The sequence below is a fragment of the Ruditapes philippinarum genome, unplaced genomic scaffold, assembly GCF_026571515.1.
Source record: "Ruditapes philippinarum isolate M1 unplaced genomic scaffold, ASM2657151v2 ctg9224_1_1_1_1, whole genome shotgun sequence".
Taxonomy (NCBI): domain Eukaryota; kingdom Metazoa; phylum Mollusca; class Bivalvia; order Venerida; family Veneridae; genus Ruditapes; species Ruditapes philippinarum.
In genome coordinates, this window is record NW_026861736.1 from 25688 (window position 1) to 36736 (window position 11049).

General features: G+C 32.9%; 1 protein-coding gene across 1 annotated transcript; it reads right to left on the minus strand.

Annotated features, from left to right (window-relative positions):
- Nucleotides 1-1905: 1905 nt before the first annotated feature.
- LOC132716658 (uncharacterized) lies at nt 1906-10723 on the minus strand. The gene is made up of 2 exons (XM_060699980.1): nt 10626-10723; nt 1906-5250 (listed from the first exon to the last, which is right to left on the minus strand). The coding sequence occupies exons 1-2, from the start codon at nt 10665-10667 to the stop codon at nt 3961-3963; spliced, it is 1332 nt and encodes a 443-aa protein (XP_060555963.1). The 5' UTR covers nt 10668-10723; the 3' UTR covers nt 1906-3960.
- Between the last annotated feature and the right edge of the window lie 326 nt (nt 10724-11049).

Consider the following 11049-nt stretch of genomic DNA (forward strand, 5'->3'; position numbering starts at 1 on the left):
ATTTTTGAGATACATTTAGGGTATCACCCCCGTGCTTTATGAGAACATTTTTTTTCACACAACGTTTCCGATTTACTTCGCTTAAATATACTATAAGCACATTTTTAGTTACTTTTCAGCAGCAATTAATAAGTTTTGCGCAATGGAGAATCTTCAGTTGAACGGTGCGGAAGGTTGACAAATTGTCCAAAACTTACGGGGAACATTTTGACTCACATGTCCGATCTATTTTGCGTACACATAAGATGATTATTAGTTAAAATTTTCAACAAAAATGTCCAGTTTAGTGCAGTCGTATATATATTCATTAGTGTGATTCTGATGGTTGACAAATACGTGAACGAAATGTCCAGTTTTCGTGCGGAATATTTTCCCCATTTAACTCGAAGAATAAACACGATAAGTTGTTTTACATTTTTCGTTTTACGCGGTTGAAAATATTCACTACTACCGAGGAAAGGATGAACAAGCTGCCCAGAACTTGAGGGAATATTTTTTCTCAAATACAAGAATAAGATTATAAGTTTCACATATTCCGCTTCACTCGAATACATCAAAAACATGAAAAGTTATACCCTTTAAGCATAAAAAGTTCAGAAGATATGTGAATTGACGGATGCCTTCTGAAATACATTTTTCCTGTAACAGTTCTAACAGAAGGGTGAATCCATTTAAAGAGAATGCCTGCATGTAATTTATCGAGAGCATTACCGAATGTAACATTATTTGCAATTTTATGCCCGGCTATATGGTATACTGGTTTACTCGATTTTGGATAACGCGAATTGCAATGTAGATCTATAGCTTCTGCTCATGGTTGTTTTATTCTTTTACATAAATAATTAATACGGGATTGTAATGAATCACGTTTAATAATATTATGCCTGGCTATATGGTATACCGGTTTACTCGATTTTGGATAACACGAATTTCAATGTACATCTACAATTCTCATGGTTATTTGATTATTTTACATAAATATTTAATACATGATTGTAATGGATCACTTTTAATAATATTTTACATATCTATAGGAATTCCGAACATTCCTTGAAAACACAACGTGTAAATATTTTATATTAGGATAAAAGCTGTTTAAATCACAAATTATTTCAATTTTTTTTACTATGTCAGTCGGACAATAATTCACGAGGAAATGTTTGGATAGTAGATGAAATAAGGACAGAAGCGTGTAAAGAATCCAGTTCAGCGCTTTTAGAACAGCATTGTCCGTCATTCTGTGATACACTAAGTATAGGCTAAAGTTTATAAGTAGGTACTTACAAAATTAAATTGGTCTGTTTTGTGTTTTGAACACACAAATGACAGGATATAATAAACATTGCGCCAAATAACGTCAGCGAGGAAACCAATATCAAATGTCGTTGTTACAGTTTTGCTTATCTTTCTTATTTTGTTTTTTATAATTTTTCTTAATTTGTAAAACATTTTTATTGATAGAACCCTTTTAGGTACGGAATACGGTTAGGACCATCGTGGTTATACGTTTAAAATCCAGAGAGCTGCGATGACGACAATACGATAGTTCGATGAAGACAATACGACACTGCGATGGCAACAATGCGATAACACGATAACGACAGTACGATAATATGACAATGCGATAACACCATGGCGTTTATGCGATTGTGACAGTGCGGTAACGACAGTGTAAAAATGCGATGGCGACAATACAACAATGTGATAATACTATCACGTTATCGAATTATCGTACTGACGTCATCGCATTGCTGCCATCACACTATCGCATTGTCGCCCTCCGGATACCAACATATAACCGCGATGACCCTAACGATATTCCGTATTTTAGAAGACCGCAAGCAAAACTTCACTTTTTTCCACAATCAGTCTCTGTTTGGATTGACGTTTGAGTCACAATAGATACTTAGATCCGTCTTGGATTTTACATTGAAACAAACAAATACGGGTATTATCTTCAGAAATATTTATAAATGTTTTCCAAATAAATCTGTCAGGAACAATAAAAATTACATGATTTTAACAAACAACAAAAACCAACAATAACAACAAAAAGAAAAGTAAAAAAAAAAGAAAGAAAAATTCACGCACGCAAAAAACGCGCGGGCACACGCGCACACTCACACCACATAGCATTTGGAAATTTGAGTTATTTGTTATAGTTTGTTTATAAATGTAAATAAAAATTGCAAATATTTCACTTCAATTAGCTCAAGCTCAAATAGTATTTAATCTTGAACATAAAACAAATTAGATGCCAGACAGCCCATAACATCGTCTGTTTTGAGAATCAAATCCTTGAAATGTCCTTATAAGAAATATTTGTTACTCCCATTCAATTAACCACTTTCTAAAAATGGATTTTGTAGGTTTAGCCTCTTATTGTCAAAACAGTGTAAGATTTGTTCTTTTAAAAAAAGGGGCAATTGTACTGAACATTTAAAATAAACATGGTTTTGATTATTACATTCTTAGCATACAATGAATTCAACATTCACAAATAGCACAAGTTATCATAAATCATACATAGTTTACATCATTTGTATATATTTAACAGTTTGTGTATGTATTTGTGAAATAAATCTATAATCATTCCAAACATTCAGGCGGCTTAGTTCCTTATACATTATCATATTTAAAGATATACTATGCTCAGATTTGATACTTGAAAATATTGATAACTGCTACACGGTCTTTCTGTAAATATAAAATAAATCACACAAAGTAGATATGTTATGCTTTAAATCCTACATACTTTAACTTGACACAATATGAATAGTGTCATTAAATAAACTGGCAGTTGTTTTTAAAGGACCGGCTTTACATGACCCCTAATAAGGAAACGCAGATTCCCACACATAGTGTGTATGCTCTTTTACTCAATTAAGACATATTCAATAAGAGTTTTACACATTTCAATAAATTTCTACAATAAAGATATTTTACCAAAAGATTAGCATATTATGTCTTTAATATTTTCAGAAAATACATTGATATCAGACTTAACGATTTGTGAAACCACAAAGACACTCATTACTCTCCCTGCAAATCAAATTATAACAAAACAATGTGCAAAAAAATTGAACTCAGATATGAGATTGGTTTATAAAATAACTCAGTTTCAGTTTTTATTAAACCAATGCATATGATATGCAACTGGTTATAACAAACAAACAAACAGAAAAATAACAGTCAAAAATCACTAATATCACAATAAAAGAATACAATTATGACTAGCTAAATAAACAAAAAAAGTAATGTATGACAAATGCGAGACAAAATCCTTACCAATGGTAGGATATACTACGTCATCGTGCACCTGCAAAATGCTCCCAATCGGACTATTTTCTTTTTTTGTAAACAAGTCGTCGACTCAATGATAAAAACATTATGTTATTTTTCTAAGAAATCGTTAGAATATAGCGCACCAAAGACTGCCTTTAGTACTTGATATAATTGTAAAAACGTTTAAAGTTTACTGCCTAGATTAGTCCTGAATGCGGGATAAAGTTTTTTTTTAATTCTACATATACTCCCACACAAAAGTTATTCCAGCAGACAATAAAATTTACAGTTGTATCAAGTTCTTAAGCCAATCTTTGGTGCCCTACATTATTTTTTGATATTCGAATAAAGAATATTTTGTCTTCGACTGGACGGGATAACAGTCCAATTGGGAGAAGTTTGCAGGTGCTCGATGACGTAACTTATCCTTGTCCATTCATTACAGAAGTCCAAACATAAAAAAGTCAATACAACTCATGCTGTTACATAATTGTAAATAGCTACAAAAAATAATCAATCCATTTAATTGAAAAGCCATCAAACTGACTGTTATCTCAATGACATCTTTAATGGTTAAAGGGAAAACACTCTTTCTATATCATTATATTTTTAATCATAGATTGTGTCCCTTTTGAAATGCTTCAGTTGTACCCTTGAATGAATTTCAGTATATTTCTAATGAAATTTAAACACTCTTTGCACATTCACCAAATCTGATTTGACTATAGTACGTGTTTTAGGGTGAAAAATAAACAAATTGTCGTCTAAACCTCTCATATATGCTGCCATGGTACCAAACCCGCTTTGAGTTATGAGTAAGATATCGCATAATGACAGTATAAACTGTTCTAAAATAGCTGTTGCCAATCCTTTGCAAGATTCTGATTTTATAGCTTTTAATTTTCCAAGTCTGTCGACATGAACTATTGTTCGATTAATGTTGATATATGATTTTAAATTTTTTCTAGCAAGTTGTTTTATTTCTTCCGAGTCGGAGGCAACATATATAGCGTTTTGCACTTCTTCTTCGAAATACTTTAAAAACTGAAGAAGCAAAGTTCCATTAGATACTTTAAGAGCTGCATCTGAGGGTATACTTGGATTTCGGCCCATTCGGATGTGACTACAGACCAGTTGTTTGCCTTGCACGTGTTTATCATAGAATTCACTTGCATCGTTCAATATTGTTTCACCAGGTTTAAACAATGTGTGAAGTACTAAATGAATGGCCTTTTCATTTGTAACATTTAAAAGCCACTTTAATCTTGATGTGGCAAGTTTGTGTTTTCTTACTTCATCTATTGCGTAGCTGTTCACCCTTACAGCTACAACTTGTTTTGGCCATGTACGGCTGAAATCAGAGCTTTGTAGTGTTTCCTTTATCTTTCCTAAATTATCAATAAAGTTTAATTGAATATAATTTCTTTTAGACACGGTTTTAACAAAGTTGTAACACAAAGACCAATCGTAACTGTTTGGAAGTAAAATATTATCTAATTTACAAGGCTTGTCCATGTCGATTACAAAAACTCTATTTGTAAGTACGGCCATTAAGAATGTTGAAATTATTCCTTTCTGGCGGTCACCCCAACCTCCGCAAAACATTGATGAATCACATTTGTAGACAAGAAACCTTTGTTTTTTGCAATAGGAAATGTCTGATAATTTAATATTTTGCAATACACCATCTCTTAACGTTTGTCCACCTTTAAACGCCAAACAACCATTTTCTTTCACAATACGTCTACTCCAAAGTGTTTGGCGATTGAATCTTTGTGAAAAATTCCCGCTTTGGTACTTTGAAGTGTTTTCCTGTAGCATGTTCCCGCTTTGGTACTTTGAATTGTTTTCCTGTAGCATGTTCCCGCTTTGGTACTTCGAAATATTTTCCTGTAGCAGCGTTTTGGCAATATCAAAATTTGAGAATACCAAGTACAGGAGAATTGTGAATGCAGCTCCCAGTCCCTGAAAGTAGGTAAACATTTGTCATAGTTATTGAAATAAATAAAGAAAATTCCTATGATTGATATATAAAGTATAAAATATGATAAAAATGACCTACATTTTAAGAGGCTGTTCGAAATGATTGTGCGGAACAATTCATTATTCAATCTTTGCTACTTTTATGACAAATATATTCACATTTAGCGCGACTTCATTCAGGAAACAAGCATCTAAAAAGTATTAATTAAACGTTATAAAACTCATTTTTGCACTTTATATTTTCATGAGGAGGTAGAAATTAATTCTTATCTTAGGCATAATGGGCCTTTAAGGTATCTACATAATCAACATTTTGTTAGTTTCATGTGTCAAGTGTGATACTAATATAGAGAAAAACAAAATCCCTAAAGAACGTCCAAAAAACGAAAAAAAAAAAATATTACAGGTTCGGTTTGACTTAGCCTGTTCATGAACGGCAATAGAAAAATGCAAGGTACCGTCCACGCCCACTAGCACCGTCTTAAACATAATTCAAGATTAAACCATTTTGTATTTGAAAACATCGGCAGACGACATAATTCCTAAAATATTTGAGCCGTATCACGACAAAACAAACATAATGGGTTTGCGATCAGCATGGATCCAGACCAGCCTGCACATCCGCGCAGTCTGATCAGGATCCATGCTGTTCGCTTACAAACCCTATAATAAGAAGAGAAACTGATAGCGAACAGCATGGATCCTGATCAGACTGCGCGGATGCGCAGGCTGGTCTGGATCCATGGTGGTCGCAAACCCATTATGTTGGTTTTGTCGTGACACGGCTCATTTCACGTTTTGAACAGATATTGAATAGGCTACGATCTCAGCCAATCGATGTATGAAATTAAAATGCCAAGTACAAAATACAATATGAGTACAAGTAAAACATGTAATGCTTAGAATAGATAGACAATTCCAATAATAAAATCTATATACTTGCTTCAGTTCCCCCCCCCCCTGCTCGGTTTGATTGAGCCTGTTCATAGACGGTACTAAAAAGTGCAATGTAGTTCCCCCGCCCCCCCCCCCCTGCACCGGCTTAAGTAGAATTCACAATAAAAGCGGCGGTGTTAGGCTCATAGAACACAGTCAAGCTTAAACAACCCATGGTGATAGACCTTTTGTAAACATGAAAAAATTAATGTACCTAAGCCAAAGTAATTATGTAAGTTTAAAGGCGCGAAACTACAATTAAGGAGATAATTTAATTGCATTTATGTTTACAAATCTCTAAAATAATAGTTATAATAATAAGGAAAGTACATGTATATGGCATTTTAGTTCCTTATTTCATTATGATCATACTCTTAAATAAGTTGCATCACACTTCAGTGACAGTCTGTGAATGGGAGAAAATAAAAAAAAGTGCAGCATTTCTCATCCCCAGCACAGGCTAAATTAGTTTTCAATTAAAATTGATCTTTTAGATAAATAAGCGTTATAGTCTCAGACATGTTCTTTTATAAAACATCGATTGATGAAAAAAATGTGGTACAGGACATTTTCCATCAATCTACTTGCTGTTCTAAGTGAATTAAATGCGTATTGACATTGAAATGATTACGTTGACACTGAAATGATTACGTTGCTCAGGTTTTTTTTTACTTATTTTATAGCCGTTATTGGGTCATATTCCCAATTGAAAATAGTATATAATTTTCCCAATCCACAGGAAAAAATTCCCAATTGAAAGTTACAAAATAAAAATATTGAATAAAAGTTCTAAAATCTTTGCAAATAAGGGCTTCCTCACTGTAATAGTGCTTAAATCTTTGAAGATGCCATCATAGACAGTTACTGTAATTGCTTGCATCCATTTAATCACTGCAAAATTTCAATCTTGCATTTTTCCCAATTTCAAAGGGCTGCAAGCTCTGTGGTATTTTCTGATCTTTGCAATCTAAATCATACTGACTATCTGTATGTATTTTCCTGTATAAGTTTATTTTTATATATTATGATGCATCTTACGCAGCGACTGCATTTAGTTTTTTTACTATAACAGTTTCAGATTGATACATATATATGGAATTTTGCATGACTAGAGTTGCATCAAAAAATCATTTTTCATTTTTTATGACAGCCACACTTTAGCCTTGCATATTGTGGCTATTTCCTTAAAAAAGACACTTCAAAAAAAAAAGTTGCCTCGACTAGGATTTGAACCTTAGGCCTCTCACACTCTAAACGAGCGCGCTACCTCTCCACCACGGAGAAGTAATACGTATGTAGCGTGAATAAAAACAAATACATTGTAATTCTAAATTGAGAATTTCCATTTCGTGTTTGTAATCCTTATTAATTTCTAGGTTATTTGTTCACGATAAACCTGTTGTTTAACACTGATGAAAATAATTTAGCGAAAATCTTCTTGCCAAAACAGTCCGACATGTATATATTCCATTACTAGACGGTCAGATTTATTTGTGTACTACACTATGGAGTATTCGGTAATCGACATAGCTAAAAATAGCATTTTTATTGATTAAGCTTTACGGAAATAGCCGATCATTTTTCATTAGGTAAAAAGATATTCATCCGCGATATTTGTGATTCTAACCTCATATTTCTATTGACTAATCTAAACTTTTAATGCACTGTAATTCGTTAAATGCCTACATTAAAAATTATTCTTTCTTTTAAATTGTTGGTTTTTAATCAGTTTTGAGTGAGAACTACTTTGCGTTGTTAGGTCTGTTAGGAAATTTTGTGTTAGACAGTGGATGTCAGCTTTGTAATTACTGATCTTGCGATCAGAAAATACAACAAAACACCGCTGAAATTCCCAATGCCATGGGTATGGGTCGTGTTCCCAAAATCATTGAAAAAATCCCTGTTGCTATTCATTAACTGCTTAATCAATTAAGGTAAAATAGAGAAAATGGATGCCGTAACGAATGCCTGAAAAGGCAAAATTGAAAAAAATGCAGACTGGCTTTGATTGTGAGGCTGGCTTTGATTGAGACTGTTCATAGAGCCAGTGGTACCTGCAAATCATTTCATTTACCGCAAAATTTACTGATTTCACATCGTTATTCAGTCAAAAATAGCGTCACTTGGCTGTATATCAAAATGCACATTTTGTAATGAATTCGAAAGAAAAATCAAACGTTTTGTTCACAATTAAGAAAAATGGCCAAAAATTCTGTTGACGGCAGATTTTGGGCCCGCAGTTTATACCGGGCCGGGACACCCCCCAGAAACGGAATAGTCTAGTAAAAATAAAATATGGCCCAGAACTAATTGCAAAAGTTTTGAATCTTTGTTTATTGAAAAGGTCTGGTATGTATATAGAAATGGACTGTTAGTTCTGGCTTCCAAAATTTTATAAGCCACTTTTTAAACATGGTTTCTTTCTGTTCTGGTACAGTTCATTGAGTAAATGAAGGCAATAGTACTGGTAAAATACTTGAAGTCTCCTTAGGAATGATGCGGTGGCTAAACTGTGCTCTGGTAAATTCAATGTTGCTTGCTGTTGTGATCCGTAGTACCAACCACCAAGATAAACTTTCGTCAAATGGTTGCATAAATCAGACACCAATGGCCATCATAATTGTTTGTTACATAGTAGTCTCCGTATGTCTGGCCTTGTCGCAACATGTATTTGTCATTTCGGACACTAAGTCACTAAATGTAAGTAAATGAAAAGACCTTTTCAAAAGCATCTCTCTATTCCCTTTCTTTCCTGGTTAACCAGGACTTCTGAATGTAAGTGGTTCATGTATTTCTATCTTATATGCCTTCAGGATGCCTTTTCCTATCTTTTATGTCCTCAGGATGTCTTTTCCTATCTTATATGCCCTCAGGATGCCTTTTCCTATCTTTTATGCCCTCAAGATGCCTTTTCCTGTCCGTCCTTATCACTGATGTCAATGGTATATTGGAATATCGAAGGTAAGTCAAAACATAAGGTAGACAAATTTTAACATTATCTGCCCACTGATAACTAAGTATATATTTTATTATGATAGTGCTTTTAAATTCTCATCTAGAAAACATGATAGTATCAAGGGATCTTTTTCTATTCAATATACTTTATCAAGCAAAAGTTCCACAAAATAACCATCCAGGCTTGAAATTTGGGAGTTACAGATCTTTCTTTCAGGCAGATGCATCTGCTATAAATATTTGCTTCTTAAAACATGAACATGAATGTTTGGATTTATTTCTACATCAAGATAAAGTTTTTCCGAGCAGCAGATATCCCTTAGTATCCCTTTTCTCAAACACGAATACGAACAGAAGATTCGAACAGAAGATCCGTTGTCATCGATTGACTCAGGAACTTCGTGTTCATCTGGAACTGAAGATCACTTTTTTTGATGGAGATCAAATAGATTACATTTTGTAAATATTGATCAACATATATTAATAAGTATGAATTAAACATCAACCAAATAAGATAACAGTAAAAATATCAAATGATATTATTACATTGCTTTTTTTATTAAAGTTTTAATGATTGTTGAGTTAAACTTAATTTAAAACAAACGGCCATCATTCAAAATAAGACAAAGTTTGATGACTATATTGAGTAAAAGTTTGTTAGTTTTATTATCTCTCAATTTACAACAAGTTTTAAAAGCTACCTGTATGATCTTGCCATTATCATATTTGGCAATGACACATAGAAATTCCTAAAAAGTCATTTTGAATTTTACTTGTGTTCCAACAATGGTAAAAGTTTTTTAAAAGCGAAAAATAAATCAAAATAGAGTAGATCTACCAAAAATAATAAAGCAAATGTTAGATTTATGTTCCGTATTTGCTTCCGTAGAACAAAAGATCGTCAACAACCGAAGTAACATTATCGATTCATTCTTTTTGTTTCGTATAAATAATACACAAATGACACATGCAAATGAAATAAAAGCAATTATAATACGCGTGTAGGGGATTTTGTTTTGCACATGTACTCTAATTTCAAAGTATTTTTATAATAGTATTTTTTTCTTTTTTACAAGCAAGCACGAACTATTCGCTGATTTCTTTATTGTTTAAACGTTATCGTCGAAAAAAAATATTGGGTTAATTTAAACCTACCTGGATTTTAAGTAAAAACCTTGTACTTTACCCCCAAACGGTTCAGAAGTTCCAAAACGGAGGCTGTTGGAAGCCGTTTTAGATTCAATATGGGCGCCACCATACTTATTTTCTGTGACGTCACAAACAATGCGCGTGAAATCTACTGGTATGGTAGCGTAGTTGGAGCAAGTTTTAAAATGGAAAAAATCGCTACATAAAACCGCTTTTATCTACTGAATGCATTTATGCACAGACTTCTCTTATTCTAAATGTTTTCTTGTTCATATATTTTATATGCAATGTAAGAAACTTGTACAGAATATACAAACCAGAAAAACTCGTTTTTGTTCTGGTAAACTTAATCCGAACATTTTCTTATCTCATGAAAACAATCCAGAAATGATATATTTTACTATATCACCGTCTTGCGATTTTGGGTCTTAATGACATCATGCGCAAACGTCATCAATGACGTCAAAAGTCAAATCTTTAATGCACATTATGCCTTGGAAATAAATAGATCTATATATTTTTTATGTTTTAAGAAAGGACCAACATGAATTTTAAAATAATTTCAGTTAACTGTAAATAATGGTTTTAGAAAATGATTTTAAAATGCTTGTTACCTGAAGAAAGTAGCGATAATTTAATGTGAAATAATTTTCACAAATGTAGCAAAATGTAAACAAAGTAGATCTAGTAGGCCTAGATCTATTTTGACTTCCATACAAACTGCTTGTTCTCTATATAACT